The 21,376-nt window shown below is 40.6% G+C and overlaps 1 protein-coding gene across 3 annotated transcripts; it reads right to left on the bottom strand.

Moving 5' to 3' along the window:
* Positions 1-6,935: 6,935 nt before the first annotated feature.
* On the bottom strand, positions 6,936-19,023 carry ARTN (artemin). Of its 3 annotated transcripts, XM_039323322.1 has the most exons (7): positions 15,086-19,023; positions 14,126-14,271; positions 13,780-13,909; positions 12,472-12,565; positions 9,601-9,695; positions 7,775-7,937; positions 6,936-7,559 (listed from the first exon to the last, which is right to left on the bottom strand). In XM_039323322.1, the coding sequence occupies exons 5-7, from the start codon at positions 9,688-9,690 to the stop codon at positions 7,141-7,143; spliced, it is 672 nt and encodes a 223-aa protein (XP_039179256.1). In that variant the 5' UTR covers positions 9,691-9,695; positions 12,472-12,565; positions 13,780-13,909; positions 14,126-14,271; positions 15,086-19,023; the 3' UTR covers positions 6,936-7,140. The 3 variants fall into 3 exon arrangements, with proteins under 3 accessions (XP_039179256.1, XP_039179255.1, XP_039179257.1); XM_039323321.1 differs by lacking the exon at positions 15,086-19,023 and having other exon boundaries at positions 14,126-14,868; XM_039323323.1 differs by lacking the exon at positions 15,086-19,023 and having other exon boundaries at positions 9,601-12,565; positions 14,126-14,868.
* Between the last annotated feature and the right edge of the window lie 2,353 nt (positions 19,024-21,376).

Here is a 21,376-nt window from a genome sequence, read left to right as displayed (position 1 = left end):
TGAACAAAGCTGTTGTCTCCTGTGTAAGGAAGACTTTGAACAGCTCTGCCAGCTTTTGCATGTGGCTGGCTGTTTGCCTCAGACTCCAAAATACATAAAGCTGCTCTGCTGAATTCCATACAGAGTAGCTCAGATATGCTTAAAGGAGCTCTCCAAATGTGCACATCCTAAAATCCCAGGTTCACATGCATTGAGTGAGCACACCCCCCAAACTTCCAAAAGCTTTTAATCAAGTGCACATTTCCAAGTGGTAGAAAATGTAATTTACATGATGGCAAAGCAATCATTTCAATTGCATTTACTTTTGGTTCAATTTGAATAGGATATAATAAAATTACAATTAGCTTTTATTCTGATCCCATTCAGGGCAGTTTTAGAATGAAACTTTGACACCATTAAGAGCCAAGTAGAACCACTGGCCCAGAAAAAAATTGCATCCCTTAGCTAAACTAGATTCCATAAAGTTTGTTTTATACAGTATACTGTTTCTAATCTGCTCTCAAGAGTTTTTCAATTACAGCATCCATCATGACAAATCATGATGAAAATTGTAGTCCAATTTAAGGTATAAATGACAGATTTATAAGCCCACTAATTGGTTAAGCAAGTTATATCAGTTATATTTTATAATGAAAAAGGAAGAAAGAGCAAATGTAAAGGAGCACAATTTATTTTTGTTCCTTACCTTTAATTTATATAGAAGGCACAAGGAGTGCATTTCTCCTTGTATTAGACCAGAGGTTCTCAATCTTGGCAACTTTAAGACTTTAAGCAAAGCTGGCTGAGGAATTCTGGGAGTTGAAATCCACAAGTCTTAAAGTTGCCAAGGTTGAGAACCCCTGTATTAGACTCATCTGCAAATAAAAGAAAATCACTTCTCTAAGCCAATGAAAATGTTCTGGACTTTTTTTCACCCTTTCAGAGAGGATGGAAAAAATAACAGTATAATAAAAAATAAAAATAAATTTCTTGTTGCAGGGTGTGATTAATGTGTATCCTGGGACTAATATCATTGCTCAGATAATATCTTTTGCAATGGTGGCTTGATTTGGTTCTTTTAAAGGGGTAGGTCATTGTAGATATTATAAATATAATATATGTAAATGTAGTATAAAATAATTACAGATAGTCCTTGACGTATAATCATTCATTTAAAATCATTCAACATTACAATGGCAGAGAAAAAAGTGATTTATGACCAGTCTTCACATTTATGACTATTGTAGCATCCCCAGTCACGTCCCCATAGTCACATGACTTGGCATGTATTTACTATGGTTGCAGCTCCTGGGATCATGTGATTGCCATTTATGATCTTCCCAGCTGGCTTCTGACAAAGTCAATGAGAGAAGGTGGATTTGCTTAATTACTGCATAATTCACTTAAAAACTGCAGTGATTTGTTTAACAACCAGGGCAAAAAATCAGACACAACTTACTTAACCATTGCCTTGCTTAGCAACAAAAATTCTGGTCCCAACCGTTGTAAATCAAGTACTGCTTGTATAGATACACAAAAAAGTTATTATGATTATTATTTCAATTATTATGACAACTTTTAAACATTTAAAGCATAGTCTAACCAATTGGTTAAACCCAACAAGGTATTCTTATGTGTGGGGGCCATAAAGGATGGCATTTACCTTAACACCCGATTTGACAGATAATTATTAGGATTAACTTCTATTATATGTAAATGTAGGTAGTACAACCTTACTGCACAATAGTTTCCAGTATAAACACTGTTTAAGCTACACGCAGCTATATTGGCTACAAGCTAGCCAATGACACGGTAGAAGTGTGAAGAAGTATTCATCTGGCAGTTTTTTTTATAGACAAAAGGATATGTAAGGACAGCTGTCAGGATCCCCCAGAAGCTAAGCCACAATTATAAGGCCAGCATCTTTAGTCTTCAGAATTTAGACAACCACTATGTGACAGCAGAGTAATACAGAAAAAGAAGTATTTTTGTCATCTAGAAGCTGTCTGGATTTTTTTCAACCCAGATAGGGTACAGTATGCCTAATGAATTTATTAATTTTTTTGAGTACCAATAATAGTTTTCCGGCTGTAGCAAACTAACATAACTAATATAGTATTAGGGATATTGGACTAGTAGTACTGACTTTTAACCAGTAATCACCTGGCCAAATTCAATGCACTGATGTGATGATGATGGTTCCCTGAATGAAAGAACTCCCTTATTGATATCTTCTGACCACTCTGTCTCTGGCCAAGAAGGAAAACCTTTTAAATCTGAAAACTGAAAGAACGTTAATTAAAATTGTGCTTTTTAAATATCCTGAAAAAGCATAGGAAGAAAAGAGAAATTTGTAAAAAAAAAAAAAAAAAGTATTCATTGTTATTATATGCCATTTTTTGCAGGGGGATGGGTTCCTTCGAGTCCTTCAAGACTGGGCCTGTTAGTTTTAATATTCCTTTATGTAACTGGATACTTGATTTCCTTACTGATAGGCCCCCAGGTTGGGCGAGTTGGAAGTAAAGTTTCCAACTCCATCTCCTTGAGTACGGGTTCCCCACAGGGCTGTATCTTGAGTCTTTTACTGTTCACCTTGATGATCCATGACTGCTGTGCCAAATCTGCTACGAATCATATTGCGAAGTATGCGGATGACACAGCAACGGTGGGTCTTATCTGGGTCAACAATGAACATGCTTATAGGGAAGAGGTGAAGGCTCTGGTGGACTGGTGCAGTAAAAGTAACTGGTTCTAAATGTTAATAAAGCAAAGGAGATCACTGTAGATTTTAGAAAGAGCCGGCATACCCATACTCTACTCTATATCAAGGCTGCAGCTGTAGAGGTGGTCAACTGTTTTAAGTATCCGGAGGTGCAGATAACTAACAATCTTAGTGAAGCATGCAAACCAGTGTCTGCATTTCCTGCACATCTTTATCCTGTCCTGGCCACTTTTTACAGAGCCAGATTGAAAGCATCTTAACAAAATGCATTACTGTTTGGTTTTGTGGTAGCGGTGCCTCAGATAGAAAGTCCATACAGAGAGTGGTAAGGACAGCTGAGAAGATTATAGGAAGTCTGCTTCCTGCTATTCAGGACACTGCTTATAAGCGCTATGTGCTTAAAGTTCGAACCATTGTTAGAGACGCCGCACACCCTCTTCACAGTCTGTTTCTCTTGCTCCCCTCTGGGAGGAGGTTTTGAAGTATTGCTAGTAGGACTACCAGATTCTGTAACAGTTTTGTTCCCTATGTCATCTGTCTGGTAAACTCGCAAGATTCGTTTTTCCCGCCATGTATATGTATACATCAGAACTAGACTGTTGTTTCTCTGGGCCATGGGTGTATGTATGTGAGTATATGCATAATTTTATTTATTTGTCATGTTTATGCAGTGTATATTGGAGGTGGTTTCCCTTTGAGAGCTGTATGCAACAAAACCTCATTTTAATGTATGCTGATTAGTGTATATTTAAAGTGACTTTATTATTCTATTATTCTATTCTATTCTATTTTCTATTATTTTCTATTATTGTGTTGACTTCTAGCAGCAGCATGGGCTCATCCCTGCAGTATTTTGGGCAAGATTGATAGCCTAAGTAAGCCTTTTCATCTTTCTCTCATATAGGAGAAAAAAGTTACATTTTCAAATTTTGTTTTCCAAGTATGTTTAACTACAAAACTTTTCATCTAGCCAAAATAGCGGTTGGGTGTGGTAGTGCTATAGTCAGATTTAGAAATGAGGGGCCATGAAACTAGTACACTATTAAAATGTACAAATAGTGTATTTTAAACATTTCAGAGAAGCAAAGATATCTAGAGCTACTTTTTCAATATTCGATAATGTTTTATAATGCTTTATTTGATACCTTAAGCAAAATTAGACTCATATAAATTGTAGAACTATATTTAATAATAAGGATTTCTTCTTGTTATTTAGTTCCCTCCCATATAAACATACACATAAGCCAAGTTTGCATTGCCTTCGCAGGCTTTATTGCTACAGGAAGTTATTGTTGTATAAAAATAGAGTTTATCCCAATGCAAATAGAGGACAAAGAATACAAAATCAGGAAAGGAGGAATAGGAAATGCCCTTGTTAAGGCCAAGTGGGGAAAGGAGTGAGTGGGGACGGGGAATAGGAACTGCTGGTCCCAGGCCAGGGCATAGCATCAGTTTCTAATGTATACCAGACCTGCTCTCAGCTTCATAAATAGGTTGCCACCAGGGAGTGAGTGGGGTACAAATAAATAAATAACTTATAGAATAAATAAGTAGGATTAGAAAATTTAAACTTTCTAAATAGGTTTAGAAAATGTCACTTCTGAGGCAGGTGGGTTCCCACGCTGCTGGTACTAAATAATGGTTGAACCAGAACTCAAAACCATTGCTGCTTCCATTGTCAGCCTGGTAAGTGCAGTAGTCAAAACTCCAAGCCATTGCTAGTGTGTCTGTGCTTGTTGCACACCAGTATGCCACTGCCATCATTGGCTTTATACCAAGCCCCTTTTCTATTAACTGTACTTGCAAAAAATCCTGATAACTACTGATAACTACTAGATGGCATCAATCTTCCTTAACCCAGATCTGGTAGCTCTGAGAAACACATCAAATTTGCCCTTTTGTGTGTCCATACCCTTTCTGCTAAGGATAGGCTCTCACAGGAAAAACTCTCCAATGAGGCTGATCATGTAATCATCAAACTTCTCCCAAACAAACCATAATGTTATTCAATCCTCAAATAGTGCACTGATTATTCTAGCACAAGTCACAAGGTTGGAGCAATCATTGAATGTTCACGGCCCTAAATAGGCTTGCGAAATTGTCCTTCATGCTTATCCACAATTGCTCCTAGATGTAGTCAGAACATGTTTCTAAAGAAAAGGCAGATGGTGGGCTCAAATAAAAACTGGGGAAAGAACACATGCCTTGAAGAAGATGACATGACCTAGTGAACAGCCTTTTTTCAACTGCCTGGAAGAAGGTCAGTTGGTATCACAAGTATCTCAGGCTAAATGCCACATACCCCTATCTCTTGAATAAGGTGTGAGAATTTCCAATGCTTTTTTCCTCAGTGGGAGAAAAGGCTTGATAGATAAGAAGATTCACAACGCTGTCGATAGATCAATCTTTAAAGGAGAAATGCCCTTTCTAGATTCATGTGAAAAAGAAAGTACACCCTATATGGTTTTACATATCAGGACATAATAAAAATAATCTGGCCCTTAGTAGTTCTTAAAAGTAGGTAGATGAACAACAATACGTACCATATTATATCATGTCATCATTTATTTTAAAAAATGGAGAAGCCATGTGCGAAAAATTAAGAACACCTTTACTGCTTCCATACCTATAAAGAGGCTAAATAACAGCCAGGTACTGCCAATCAAGTGCCTTCGATCAATTGATCATCCCCAAGTGGGTCTATAAAAGCCAAAGTTTTAGGAGGTTGTTGGTCTCCAGCACTGAGGTTTGGGTTAATACAATGCCAACAGGGAAAGTCATCAGCAATGATCTTAGAGAAGCAATGGTTGCTGCCCATCAACCTGGGAAGAGTTATAAGGCCATTTCTAAACAATTTAAAATCCATCATTCTACAGTGAGGAAAATTATTTACACATGGAAAATATTCAAGACAGTTGCCAATCTTCTCAGAAGTGGATGTCCCAGCAAATTCACTCCAAGGTCAGACTGTGCAATGCCCACAGAAATTGCAAAAAATCTAAGAGTTATATCTCAGACTTTACAGGCCTCAGTTAGCATGTGAAAAGTTAATGTTTATGACAGTACAATTAGAAGAAGACTGAACAAGTATGGTTTGTCTGGAAGGGTTGCCTGGATACAGCCTCTTGTCTCTAAAAATATCATGGCAGCATGGCTTAGGTTTGCAAAGTTGCATCTGAGTAAATCACAAAACTTCTGGAACACTGTCCTTTGGACAGATGAGACCAAAATGTTTGGTCATAGTGCACAGTGCCACATTTGGTGAAAATTAAACACATCTCAAACTAACCGTCATGTGTGGGACGATGATTTGGGCCTGTTTTGCAGCCACAGGACCTGGGCACCTTGCAATCATTGAATCAGCTATGAATTCCTCTGTATACCAAAGTATTCTAGAGTCAATGGTGAGGCCATCTATCCAACAGCTAAAGCTTAGCCGACATTGAGTCATGTAACCGGACAATGGTCCCAAGCACACCAGCAAATCTACAATAGAATGGCTAAAAGTGAAAGAATCAAGGTTTTGCACTGGCCCAGTCTAAGTCCAGACATCAACCCAACTGAATGCTGTGGAAGGACCTCAAGGGAGCTGTGTGTAAACAAATGCTCACAAACCTCAATGAACTGAAGCAATGTTGTAAAGAAGAGCGGGCCAAACTTCCTCCACAACGTGATAAAGTCTTTCAGAAAAGTATTAATGATCCAGTTATTGCTGCTAAAGGTGGTTCTACAAAATATTGAATCATAAGGTGTACTTAGTTTTTCACACATGGCTTCTCTGTTTTAGCTTTTTGTAACAAAAATGATGACATAGGTGTAATATGTCATGTGTTTAGCAGTTTAACAACTGCTAAAGACCAAATGATTTTTACTATGTCCTGATACATAAAACCATAGAACTCAAGAGAGTGTGCTTTCTTTTTCACAGGATTGTATAATTAACATCACTGATCATAGGTGAATGCTCTCTCAAGGCCAAGATATATTTAGGCCAACAACACTGTGCTTCACTCCAGTTAATTGTCCATTCATTCCTCTCATCTGGAGTGAAAAGCTCTAGTGTGAAATTTATTTCTCCTTCTGCTGCCACTTACCGGCTGCCACTTACCGGCAGGGCAGACTTATTTTTATTTTATTTATTTGTATCCCGCCTTTATTATTTTTACAAATAACTCAAGGCAGTGAATATGTCCAGCACACCTTCTTCTTATTTTCCCCACAGCAACAACCCTGTAAGGTGAGTTGGGCTAAGACAAAGTGACTTGCTCAAAGTCACCCAGCTGGCTTTTATGGTTAAGGTGGGACTTGAACTCACAGCTTCCCACTTTCTAGCCTGGTGCCTTAACCACTGGACCAAATTGGCTGTCTATGACCTCTCTGTAGCATGAACAAGGATATGTCAATTAAAAGACCCCGTGAGTTCTGAACAGATAGCATATTTAGCCCCGACAACTACATTCAGCTGCTGAAATATCTTGCAGATTTTGCCAGACATTGTGCGCATCCAGGAAAGAGAGGTTCTCATACCGGATGGGTTGGCAGCAGGGTTGAGAAATGTAATCATTATGCTTAGGAACAATGATACCTTGCCGTACAAGGTGATTCAGGACTTCGTGATAGTCAGTGCGGGCAAGCCTGCATGTCCCGCTGCAATACCTGAATAGAACAACCTCCTCAGAATCATAGCCAAGCCCCAGATCCCGTACGTTGATTGGGTGGCTACGTAAGCGACAACTGCGGCTACGACCACCACCTCCAGCCCTTCTGGAGCTTCTCCTGATACTGCTTGAGCCTGATGGGGAACGCTCAGCCCTGAGAAGTTCTGATGTGCTCAGGTCTTGCATGGTCATGTTTTCCCCTGAAAGAAAAAAGGAGAGGGGTCTTAATTCTTCCTCCCAAGAATAATATGGGATGAGTGTTCCTAAGACAAGAAAAAGGGCATCCATCTTGAAGAAAATACATTCTTCAACCCATATGACCATCTGGGAAAAATCCAATTGGCTTGGATCAAGAATTCATATGAAGCACCCTGCTCCCCAAGCCATTTGCCCTGGACAAATGCCAGGTCCCTACCATGCCAGTGATTCCACACAGCCAGAGACGGTGTTTCCATGCTGTTTTCCTCCATAGAGGCAGAGCTGACAGAGCCCATGCTTCCCAAAGCTGTCTCTGAACTTGCCATGACTGTCCCAGCAAACAGTGATAGTATAGTTAAGATACTCCACAAACCCTGCTCCTAAGATAAGACAGGAGGACATATAACAGTAAACATGCTGATTAGGATACGAATAAAGTGGAAGATAAGAAAGTAAGACCTGCTAAATGCAGGGATATTTTACATATGATGATTCTCCCACATGACATCATATGGTGGCTGTGGTCATGATGGCCTTTGCCCAGCTCCACTGGTGCATCAACTATGGCCCAATGTGAACTGGGAAGCTGTGATCATTACCCAGCTGGACTACTGCAAGTGCACTCTACAAAGGGTTACCTTTAAAGACCACTTTGCAAATCAGTGGGTACAAAACACTGCAGCTTGCTTCTTATTTAGCACTAGTGGCCAGAAGGATAACATATCTATGATGCAAGCCTTGCATTGGCTCCCAACAGGTTTTCAGGTACAATTTGAAATCCTGGTTTTAACCAATAAACTATATATGGCTTGGCACTAAGATACCTTTAGAACCACCACCTCCAGCTAAAATAAAACTATAACACGCACATCCCAGGAGAAATTGCTTGTGATCTCCTACTTATGTGAAGTTGGGTGATGGCCTAAGGCCATGAAAAGATAGTTATCCATCATAGCCCCCATGCTATGGAGCAAATTTTCCTTTCAAGTTTGACTTGCTCTAATACTGATGGCGTTACAGAATCAAGTTAAGACAAAGCTCTTCTCAAGCCTTTTTTTTAAAAAACCAAACAGTTAAAATGATACCCTCTTTTGAATTTGCTTTTTGCGTGTTGTTCCATTTATAGCCTACCTTGTTGGTTATCTTTGCATTTTAACTATTCCTTTTGCACCATGCCTATTTTATTTCTTACCATGGACATTTGTTATATTGTTGAGAATCTTTTTTTTTTTTGTAATTTTTTTTTTATTTTCAATTTTACATTACATTGATAAAAAATACTTCAGATAAAGAATAAAATAAGTTTATACACACAACTTTCGGTATTGCTCACCCATTTCCCCCCAAACCGCATCCACCCTCTAACCTCTTCTCTCACTTCCCTCTTTCCCTCTTCTTCCTCACTCTCCCCCTCTCCTCCTTCTCCTCAACCTTCCTATTTACTTCTCCCCTTCCTCCTATCTTCTCACTCCGGATGCAGTCCAGGGGAAATGCCCGAGCAATTCCTCTCTCCAAATTAAAACATCAATATTATATACAATAAAACTATTTCTACTTGTCTGAGCTATTTAACCTCCAATATTGCTGAGAATCTTATGAAGAGGGTAATATAGAATTGAAATACGGTAAATACATTTCTTCTGTGGTGCAAAATATGTGTCAAATGATCACAGGTGAACATCAGAATGAAAAGAAATCTTTTTCACTTCAAGCATATCCATCTGAATTCATCACACAAATCACTATGTGGCAGGGTATATATTTTGGACTATATAGAAATGATATGCATATATTAAAAATTGCCATTTCAAGTATGAAATTCGGAGCTTTGTCTGCCAGAAATGGAGCATTAAGCTAACCAAAGAAACCAAAACAGCTGGCCCAATTTACTGAAAACCAAAGTGGAGTGAAAGTAAGGAGAAACTCTTCCATCTTTCATAAATCGAATTGACGACTTTCATAAACAAAGCCTCTTTAACTTTCCACTGTTTCTGGAACTAAAGCCCTGATGTCAAGAACATTCCTTGGCATTGACTAACTCACCCTGAATCGTGCTTGTTGGATAGGCAAACTCCTGCAGGCAGAGGGAGGTCTGTCTAATCTGTTCCTTGACCCGTCAACTCTCCACTCCATCCTACCTAAAATACAAAGACACAGCTCAGGAACCCAGTTCCATTTCTCTGAATATGAAGACTAGTTTTCACTCTTGCAAGCTTCTGGTCCAGTTATGGCCCCTTCCTGCTATATCTCTATGAGATTACAAAAATCTTTCAATAAATGCATCAATCCAGTTAAACAAAGGTGCTGAAGAAGCTCCTAACAAGGTACATTTTTGTTTGTGACTGGCCTGGCAAAGATATAGATAGATAGATAGATAGATAGATAGATAGATAGATAGATAGATAGATAGATATTGCATTTTTTGTATTAAGTCTCTTTGTGATTGGTCTGCTACATTAATAGAATATTATATGGGTATTTCCATGTTTCCATTCCACTGTATCTGTAATTGCCAGTAAATTTTTAAAAAGCAAATCCTCTAACGTTCGCTAAGAATAGCAATACCCAAATTAAACATAAACTTTTGCAACAGAATACACACATTTTTGTTCACTGTATTGTGTTATTCCTAGCCGCATCCAAAAATATTCCGTGAAATAATCATAGATCCTTCCTGTGTTGGAGAATAGTAACCTCTGAGGTATCTGTCAGGTTCACACTCATGACAGAATACCTATAAATATTTGTATATTTAAAAGTGTTACACCTAGACTTGGAACAGAATATGCTCATAGAAAGGTTTTACATGAAAATTTTCCGCATGAGGAACTACTATGGCTTGGATAATCTCAACAGCTCACTTTCCTTAAAAACAGTTCTATCTATCTTTGAAGTTTCATCTGCACCAATTTGGGTTTATAAACTAAAGGTGCAAAGAATGGAATCTGGGACCAACTTCTCCAATGGTTCCTTTTATCTCCCTTGGAATGCCCAAAGTAGGCAACCTTTTTCATTTTGTGGATGTTTTAAGGGCAACATGGGAGCCCTAAGATATGCAAATATTTAAATAATTCATTTCACCCACTAAAACACTTGATACTCCACCAAAGTAGGCTTGGATCACCTACTTTTGAAAAGCCAAGTCTGGTGCAGACTTTGAACTCATAGAAATGGCTTTAAGCAATTTAATTGTTTTAAGCTCTTCAGAGCAGAGGTCTATTTTTTTTTTATCCTGCAATGGGCATACAGAAATGGAATAAATATAATTACATACAAAAATATGCCAATCAAAGAAATGAAACTGATTCATCACCATTCAACACACTTTTGTGTCCAACTGTGTTGTAATCTGATCTTTTAGTTTTTACTTTCAGCTATTTTTACCCAACCAATACTCATGGATACTTTTTTTTAGGTTTGCACTGTTTCCATCAGACTCTTTCCAGCTGCCTATTAAAAATGTATCACGCTATTGGCACTACTTATTGGCATATTTTTGAATGAAGCACTAGGAGCTTCAGTGGAGTCCTCCTGCCCTTACACCATCTTCTGTCTTGCAATTTACAAAGAGCAACTCTTTGGAGAACTGAATGGAGAGAGGGAGAGTTCACAAAGAGTCATGGGTAGAAGCTGGAACTAACAAAAATGATAACTTTTTGTGTCACATTCTGGTTTAATTTTAGACATCTTGGGCAAGCAGATATGTGCCCCTAGCTGGACAATATTTCTCTTCCTACATTGCAAGGGTGGGAAGCCTCCTGAACAATCACTCCCAAGATCCCTCACCAATGGTATTCTGGCCGAGACTTTTGGGAGTATCAGATCAGATATTTGGGATCCTATCTTGAGTTTGTAGAAGGTTTGTATTTTTCTCAGACTCCCACAAGGTGGCAACACAAAACCAGTTTTTTCCCCCCACTACTTTCTTTGCCCACACAGGAAGAGTTCCTTCTCACTATTTCCCAAGGACTGACAGAGTTCCTAGACCTGACTTTTCAGAAAAGGATACAGAGAGGAGTCCAAATTCTTTCAGAGAGCATGAAGCACAGGTCAACCCTGAGCTACATATATTCTCGTTTATTGGAAAGACACATTAACAGCTTGGAATGCCTTTATATTTTTTTTTTGAGACTAACTACAGATAAAGCCACTCTCTGAAGAACAAGCACTCCAACCCTTTCTAAGTTGTTTGGATGTTTCTTGGAATCTGCCATGGACTATGCAAGGAAAGTAACGTATTTTCAGAAACATCCAGTAAATATGGTCTATTTAATTGTTCTTCTTTCACCTTTCATGCAGGGCCAGAGTCAGGTTTCTTTTACCTGCCATTCAGATACGATAAAAGAAAGTTTTGTCATTTTCAATCCCAGCCATACCAAAATGAATACATTGCTGACATCTTCTTCCACCTCTTGTAAATTGATACAGAAACCATCTGCTTCCAGCAATAAATTCAGATGTTTGGGATAATGACACTTTTCCTTTCCCAAGACCTTTGAATGGGAAAGCTACGCCTTCATCTAGTATTATGGCAAAGCTGTTAGGCCTTAATTTTACTTATCTGCAAAAAAAAGTTGGAACCAGGGCAGATATGAGAGAAAAGCGATATGCATAGATAGCTGGGCCTGTTCATTTAAGAGTTTGCTGCAAACCTGACTGGAAAGACCTAAATAGCCCCTTAGGTTCATTCCTAAGAGTTGACACTTAGCATGCTAACACATGCAAAGACAATGTCAGGTAGCTCCTGCTCCGTAATTTGTGTCATTAACTGGTTATTTCACTGCATTCATACATGAGAAATGTTTAGAATGGGTTTTGTAAAAATCAGATAGTGCGAGCACCTGAAACCTCAATTTTTTTTCCACAGGCAATTTAACAAACAGGTCAAACAATGGATAATAAAGAAGAACATACTTGTCAACTGCCAACAGTCTGAATGGCTGTTTCTGAGTGACTTCAGAACAGTTTACCAACAAGATGCCTCAAGTTCCACTTGGATTTTGGTGCACTAGAGCAAAAGAAGAAGAAAATTCTCCTGTTGGATGCCTAGAAATATCAGAACAAACTGAAGTGTTCACATTAAGGCGGCCTGTTGCCGAACTATAGGAATTGTTGAAGGAAGCTCATCTGATGTTTACTTTCCAAAACAAAGGGATGTTGGCAACAAAGAATTTTTAATCTGGTAGATTGCCAATTTATTCACCATGCAGCACAAACTGCTCACCTTTAGAAAGCATCAGTAATATATCCTATACCGTCTATAATATCTCTAGTGGCTAGAAACACAAGCCAATGTCATAAAATTAGAGATACCAATCTAGAGATAAGTGAAGATGGAGCAAGAACCTTTTATAAATCCCCCCCCCCACAGTAGCAATAGACATGTGAGCAAGTAGACAGGCAGGAACTGCATCAAAAATTGCAACCTTATGTTCACCTCAACTGCAAGTAATCAACAGAGGTGAGCCTCTAAAATCAGTATTAGAGAGGAAATGAAAAATGGGCCAGACCACTCCTGTGATGGTAGGAACTGGGCAAGGGGCAGAATATACAGTGTAATCACTGGCACATTTACTTTTAAGAAAATATTTAAGAAGCAGTATTTATGAATTGCACTCTCGGCACCAGTATCAATAAGTGTGTAGACTTCTAGATACTCTTTCTTTTGGATCCTAGTAGAGCACAAAGGACAAATTAAAAATCTTCCAGCCTGATTGATCTGGCCTGGAAGCCTCAACAGAAATAGAGAGGACCCTTGAGCAGTTTCCTGGGCATCAGGAAAGGAAAAGGCCATCCATGAGGTGGGATCAAGGACAAGACAGGGAACCTTTTTCACACAGACTGCCCCTCTTTCCAGCCACCCACCAGACCCCCCCACCCCATTCCCCCCCGTTGATTCCCTGCTTCCCTGCCTGGACAACTAGGACTTTTGGAAGCCACGAGGCAGACCGGATCGGAGCAAGAAGACCGGGATCGAGGCACCCGGGAGAGTGAGCAGGGTCTCTGAGCCACTCTCTGGATAATAAATGCGTTTTTAAGCACGGATCTGTGGGAGGCAACAACATTGCTCCTCCCTACACCCTAAGATCTTCCAAAGTAGATCTGCTTACACAAATACATTCGCCCGCCACCCACATTTGCCCCGCTCTCTCCTCCCCCAACACCCCCTCCCTTCCGCCGGTTTGGAAGGCGCTCACACACTTTCCAGCCCGCCCCACTCACCGTGCGCTCCGTCTCGGCAGATCGGGCGCCTTCTGTTGCGCGCGGCTCTCCGGGGACCATGCTCCGAGAATCCGGGCCGTGAAGCGCCTCCTTCTGGGTACCGGCCCTTCCTGGGCATCGAATTCGCTCCCTGGAGCGGAGAGATACAGTCGCCGTGGGCCAGGTTAGCACGCTCGAGATGTCCTCGCTAGAACAGCTACGGAGGGGGACCCTCAACTCTTTCAGGCGGACAGAGATTTTGCCTCTCCCCGATTTGGGTCGGAGCCCAGAGCGGACAGGCGCGCAGGCACACACAGCAACAAGCTTTCTCGTTAGGGACTCAGCGCCAGCCCGCTCGTTCCCTTACCTCCCGGCGACGGCGGCTCCACGGCACCTCCTGCGTTCAGCCGGCCCCGGGGGCCATGGCCGGGTTTTCTCGGGATCGTTCCACTAAGTATCCGACCTTCGCGTCGCCAGCATGGCCAGCAGGTGCCCGGCGCGCTCAGCGCCCTCCTGTGGGGAGAGTTCGGGTTAAAGCGACGGAGGTCCCGGACAGAAGCGGCAGGGCGGCCCCGATCCAAGGGCTTCCCATCCACACCGGCCCGCGCTCAACCCGCGCAGCAAGAAAATCCGCCAAGGGGACGTGCAGCCTGCGGGACTCGGACTCGTGACCGGCAGAACTCCAGTCCAGGCGGCCTCTGGGAGGGAGAAAAGGACCGGCTCCATCTCAGCGCCTAGCTGAGTCTGGTGTCAAATTCCAGGCTCAGCTGTCATCTGATCCCCAGAGCGGGGCGGAGCGGGTGAGTCCCGACTAAGAGAGCCAGAGAGAGAGAGAGAGAGAGAGATCCACGGAAAGGATGGGGCAGGAGCCCCCCGCCATCCCCTTCTCCTTGGGGCCAAGGGAATTCAGAAGCAGACGTCGCCGATTGACACCTCCTGTGCGCCGAGTGTTTGGGCGTCTTGTATAGTCGAGCAGTTTTACACTGGAAACGACGGGAGCCCCCTGGAAGCTCACAGGAAATGAGGATGCTGACGGTGCCATTTGGCAGGACTGAGTTTCATTGAGCTAAAACCCAGCACAAATCAGGCTCAAATAAATTAAGGGAAGGAAGGAAGGAAGGAAGGAAGGAAGGAAGGAAGGAAGGAAGGAAGGAAGGAAGGAAGGAAGGAAGGAAGGAAGGAAGGAAGGAAGGAAGGAAGGAAGAAAAAGAAAGGAAGGAAGGAAGGAAGGAAGGAAGGAAGGAAGGAAGGAAGGAAGGAAGGAAGGAAGGAAGGAAGGAAGGAAGGAGCTTTGTTTTCTAATGGTCTTTCTGGTCCTAATACTCACCTCACTGAGCCCTGCTTCACCAGAACACATGTGCAAGTAAACAGAAGTTACACACTTGCTGGGTGATCACAGTAGCAGAAATTATCTTTGTCCATTCATTGTCTTGGGCAACCCTAAAGGCACCAGTCTTGACAATCTTTTTGTCCAAAGAAGAAAGAGTGATTAGGAAGATCTTCACAAGAAGAGAAAAAAAAAAACAGTTAAAGGACTAGAAACAGTGGTTGTTTCTGTTGCGGTCTTTTAGGGGAGATATAAAGCAGCACAGCAATAATGAACAGGAGTCAAATATGGAAAAGCAAGGACATCGGCCTGGCAACCAAATGTAGGTTAATTCATTGTGTCCTCCATAGCTACCTATGGTCGTGAAATTTGCACCTTAAAAAAAGCAAGACAGGAAGAAAAATTGACTTGTTTGAGTTATGGAGCTGGGAAGGCTCTTGCGTATTCCTTGGACAGCAAAGGGAAAAGCAAAGCAAGTATTGGAGCGCATGACACTAGACGTATCAAGCGAAGGCAAAATCGCAAAGATGTGCCTCACTTTGGCCATGTGATGCAAGGAAATTCACTGGGAAAAGCAATTACACTTGGAAGAATTAGGGGTAAAAGGAAACCAGGCCATCAAAGAACACAGTAGTTGGAACCACCAGCCAGAACATAGAAAAACTCAAAGAATAGTGCAAGATTGGAAGAAATGGAGAGACCTCGCCGACAGAATTGCCAGAGTCAGACTCAACTGAATGGATAACATCATCATCAAATATCACAGGTTCACTGATAAACTCTCAGCAGCAGTTCTCAGACACTAGCTTGGTAGGCTTGAACAAAACTCACAGACCTGATCTTGTTTGAAGATTCTTGGACATACAGTATGATATAGCACAGTGTTTTTCAAGCTTGGCAACTTTCAGATGTATGGACTTCAACTCCCAGAATGCTTCAGTTGGCATTCCACCAGGAGAATTCTGGGAATTGAAGCCCATACATCTTAAAGTTGCCAAGATTGAAAAACATTGATAGCACAAATAAATAGGAAATTTTATTGCATTCTTGGTTGAAGGTACTTAAATAATTGATTGGCTTTTGTCAGCCTGAAAATGCAGTCTATTCTTAACTCACTGTAGTTTAATTCCACTGTTTTCCCTGCTACCCTTCCCACAGTTCTACCTTGCACATTTTGGTCTTGAAGCTGAGGTTTTGTTCATTGTTGACATAACTGGCATTTCTTGACAGAAACTCTGGCTGCCAATTTGACTCCCAGACTGTTGCTCAGAATTCCCAGCAGTTGTTGCTCCTCTGAAAGTTCTGGTAACTTAGCAGCTGGCAAAATGGACTAATTCCTTGCACTACTCTTGGTTCATATAATTATGGATGCGTTTGCCTCTAACAAGGTATCATGTTGTGTTGATGATGCTACTCTTCCATCCTCTACATCTCCTTGTCAGAACCTCTGCAGTTCTTATTTTCAGGTACTCAGAGGTAGAAGACAATGCCATCTGATAAAAATTAGGAAATTGTACATAATCACGCCACGGTGCAATCCTGGCTTTTTGTATTTGCATCCTGGTGTTGGACATGATATATTTCAATATCTTGGCACACGTTTGGTCATTTATTCCTCCTCATCCCCCTTGGAGATGCCGATTGTTTAGGAAATTCTGTTTTTAGGAAATCCTTACAAATAGCTGAGACTAGGTGGAGGCCACCCTGGTCCACTTGCATCTATTCCTATCCATTCCAAGTTCTCTCATTTACCTGGCTTTTTTCTAGAGTAGGATGAATATAAAGTAATTATTTCACTTTAATTTTAGAATGACTTAGAAAACTTGTCTTTTACCAGTGACTTGTACCAGTGACCTTTCCAGAATAGAAAGATATATCCAGGTTGTATCATGTCCATATCATGGACAATCATACATTTCACGTCTTCCTGCTACCACTCCAGGTTGGTGCTGCTGGAAAATGATGGCACAATCTCAGAATGTTTTTCAGTCTTGGGGGAATTTAAAGGTAGGAATGGTAGCAAATTGTGTCCCAGAGGCTACCCACTCCATTCCCACTTGGAACCACATCCATAAATAATCTCTCTACCCAAAGTCCAGAAATTTTAGCTCTACACCTCCTGCAAATTCATTACATCACTACATGGCCTCCTGCAACTTTCAGAAAGCCAGAAACTGACTCTCTCAGAAGCATCCATTATGCCCTACTTTAATATTTAAAATTGAGCGGCAATAACTTTCCACCGATTTGGTCAGATCCTTCCCTGTTCATTTCTGGAAAGAGTAGGAACAGAATATGAAACTTAATGCCTACAAAATCTGCCATTCTAGCCTTCTTGGCTATAATTCCTGGCTCAGCACTGCAGTGGCAAGGTGACTCTTTCCTAGACATCACCAGTAGAATTCCCCAGATGACTGACAACTTCCTTCCCTACACCAGGTAAATCGTAAGTCCCACGTAGTGGCTGAGATATTATATTAATCAGCTTATGGACAAAAGCTCAGTTCTTACTTCAGGTCATCTATTTTGTTTTGTTTTTCTATTGTAGTTAATAACTGAGATGGCTCAACAGAACTTTTCTTGGACTTCAAATAGCTTTTTCCTGGGAGGTCTTGGAAAGGGATTGTGCCCCTTTATTTTCCCAGGTTCCCTGACTTCAGACAGCTTTGGAGCATGAATTGATGTCTCATATCTCCTGCCTCCCCTTCCCTATTTGCTGTCGCACGTAAACCCCCCCCCCCAATTTCATTTCTCAGTTGTTCTCAGTTGCTCTCTCTTACCTCTATTTACTTTTTCCAAATGGGGTACTGTCTTGTCACAGGATCAAAACCATTACAGTTTGATCAATTGCCAATCCAAATTGGAGGGGGGGTGTGTGATATTTAATAATACTTTGCACTGGTGATGTGCTGGACGCTAATTAGTGCTTTCGGCTGGATGGCCAATGAGTCTGTGCTATGCTCCTGCATCTAGCCCTTCCTCTTCAGCCTAGTCAGCTATATATAGGTAAAGCATTATTTACTCTTAGCCACAGAGGAATTCATCCCTGAGCACATTTGCTTAAATCTATTAGGATTATCCTGTATGACAGCTCCTTTTTATTAAAGTGTAGCCACTCTTCTTTAGCTCACACTTGTATGAAATAAATGTAGTGCTATCATTCCAGATGGGATAACCTGTGTAGAGAACCAGCATCAGATCGAGCACTAACAAAAATATTGTACTAAATGGATTTCTGGTCTCATCCAGCAATAAGAAATGAACTCTTTCATAGATTGAGGCATCAGGATAAGTCATTTGTTTCCTATGATAATGAAAAACTTAAAGCACAGGAATTGTGTTATTTTTACTGATAGTCTTCTAGTTATAATTTTCATCTTGATCATAAAAATAATTGCTGCACAAATAGGCATGTTACTATTAATTTAACCTGCTTTAAACACATTTGTTATTTATTAAAAGTTAATTTGCTTCTTGGTTTTAATGTTAAGAGTGTCTGTGCCATTATGTCACATGTATATACACATACACCCAAACATTTCCCACTGAACATTTGGTACTCCCTCCCACCCCCCTCAGCTGTTTCAATTCAAGACAACTATTTTAAGCAACTATAACTTGTGCCTGAATTTTCTTATTTGCATTTTTCTTCTCCATCCCTTCTTCCTTTTGGGTAATGTTTGCACTGCTTTGCACTTTAATCAAGGTATAGCTTTTTGAATGGTTTTGGAATTTTGCAAATTAATCCTCCTCTAAATGTGTACAATAAAGACGTTTGCCTAGGATTGAGCCCAGGTAAGTGTACATGTGCATTAAAACATCCAAAGAAGAGGGAGTCAAGCTATTCTCCAAAGCGCCTGAAGGCAGGACAAGAAGCAACAGATGGAAAGTAATCAAGGAGAGAAGCAACCTAGAACTAAGGAGAAACTTCCTGACAGTTAGAACAATTAACCAATGGAACAACCTGCCTCCAGAAGTGGTGAATGCTCCAAACTGGAAGTTTTTAAGAAAAGACTGGACAGCCATTTGTCTGAAATGGTGTAGGGTTTCCTGCCTGACCAGGGGGGTTGGACTCGATGACCTCCAAGGTCCCTTCCAACTTTATTATTATTATTAATTATTATTATTATTTTTGTATTCTTAACAGATTTGGCTACTCTTTTATCTCAAGACTTTTTATCTCTATAGAGTTGCCACTGTATAATCTGTTTGGAATTAATTTGCTCTAAGTCAGGGGTGTCAAACTGCTGGCCCGCGGATTGGATGTGACATGGTGAAACTGCGCCCACTCCATTGCCGGCAATGAAAAAAAATTGTGATATGTCACGACATGTCACGTGACGTTGCGAGTTTGACACCCCTGCTCTAGGTCATAAATATTATGAATGGAGAAGAAATAAATAAACTGTGTTCCCTGTCACACATGTGGGTATCCTTTTCTTAATTCTCCAAAATTCAGAGAAATCCCATTAACTCTAGGAGACTTTTAAAGGATTTATTTGACTTGCTGCCACCACCCAACTCTTTTCTGATTTATAAATTACCTTACTATTCTCTTTTAATTTCTTTATATCTCGGAGGTGACATAATGGCACAGACACTCTTAACATTAAAACCAAGAAGCAAATTAACTTTTAATAAATTAAATGTGTTTAAAACAGGTTAAATTAATAGTAACATGCCTATAGATGTAAACTGTTGTTTTCCCTAGTACTAATTCTTGTAGTCCTTGTATTACAAGAGAACTTGGGGCTGGAATTTCCATGCACAAGCAATGCAATCATAAAATATGAGGTCACATGACTCTTAGCAACAGCAATCCTGCAATCCTAATTGCTGTTCTAAACCCAGGACTGCATAGGTCATTAAGCAAAAACCCTTGGATGGCGTGGAAGTCCTAATCAAGAAGGCAGGTGAATACACAGATACCATGGGGAGTACTGCTGGTAGGCACTGCAGAAGATACTGTAGGTAGGTGTATAGGGGGTATAAGAACGCTGTGGCCAGGTTCTATATAGTGTGTAAATGGGTGTGCAGGTGCTGAAGAAGGCAGGAATGCCATGGGCAGGTGTTACATAGGGCAGGCAAGCAAAAACAAAAACAATGAGAGTGGGAACAATTTCTGACTTCCTGCCGGCTTCCCCATTGACTTTGCTTATATGAAATAGGGGGATCTCAACAATCATAATCACATGACCCTGGCTGCTGCAACATTTAATGGCAAGCCATGTGCTAAGCAGGGGTGCTGTGATTGCCACAACTTTGCAGACTGGTCCTAAGTCCTTTCATTCAATGCCATTATAATTTTGGATTGTTACTGAATTAGTAGTCATAACCTAAGGATTACCTATTCATAACCTTGTATCATAGATGGAGTTTTTCCTAGGCTAGGACTCCTGAGTCTCCCTCAGTCTGGTCTTCCATCCACATCTCCATAATCCGTCTCCTCTCTTTCTCCCTTCCTCTGGAATATAAACTGGAGTGCTACCCTACACTACCATACTTTGCAATACTACCACCCAATATCACACTCTCCAAGTAGAGATTGTAGGCTTCAAGATGCGTGGAATGCTTTTCTTCTCAATTTCAGAGATAGAGCCTGGCTGTGTATACTTTGCATGACCTTGTACTACATCTTGGATAATCTACTGCAGATTGCCAGAGGAGGCGAATATATGAAAACAACAACAGCACAATTCCTTATATTTGTAATGCCAATTTAATTTTTCACACAACAAGAAAAATACCAAAACATCTTTATCAGCTTTTCACAACTTGGTACCCATTGTGTGATGCATGTAATTCCCATATGCCATTCTGGGAGGAGTTTATGGGACCTAAAGTCAATATACTGGATAGTACAAAGCTGGAGGACGTACATATGGACTCAAGCACTGCTATTTAATTTTCAGGGAAGAAAATTAAAAGTTATTCCAGCTTACTGAATGGAACGTTGGTAGTATATCTTTGTAGTAAGCCATGTAAAGCTTTATATATCTCTATGAGCAGGCTGAATTGGATTTAGAAGAGTTTTTTTTTTCAACGTGAGGACTATGTGGGACTTTCAAGAAGTACCATTCTTCAGTTGAGTTAGCACATTTTGAGCCAGCTTTGTGTATGGAAGAGTGAAAGCCAACAAATGTAGACAGATGAGATTAAGTCTTTTTCACATCCTTTCATTGTACTAGAACTAACTTTTCCAGCTTAATTCTCTCTGGAAATTCTAGCGAAGAATTTTGGGATTTGTCATCCAAACAAGATCATAGAAGCTGGTACCAGTTAAAATTACTG

This window comes from Crotalus tigris, unplaced genomic scaffold, assembly GCF_016545835.1.
Source record: "Crotalus tigris isolate CLP2741 ecotype Arizona unplaced genomic scaffold, ASM1654583v1 scf7180000024167.7108832, whole genome shotgun sequence".
Taxonomy (NCBI): Eukaryota; Metazoa; Chordata; class Lepidosauria; order Squamata; family Viperidae; genus Crotalus; species Crotalus tigris.
Note: the sequence above shows the minus strand (reverse complement) of the source record. Positions and strands in the feature narration are given on the sequence as shown.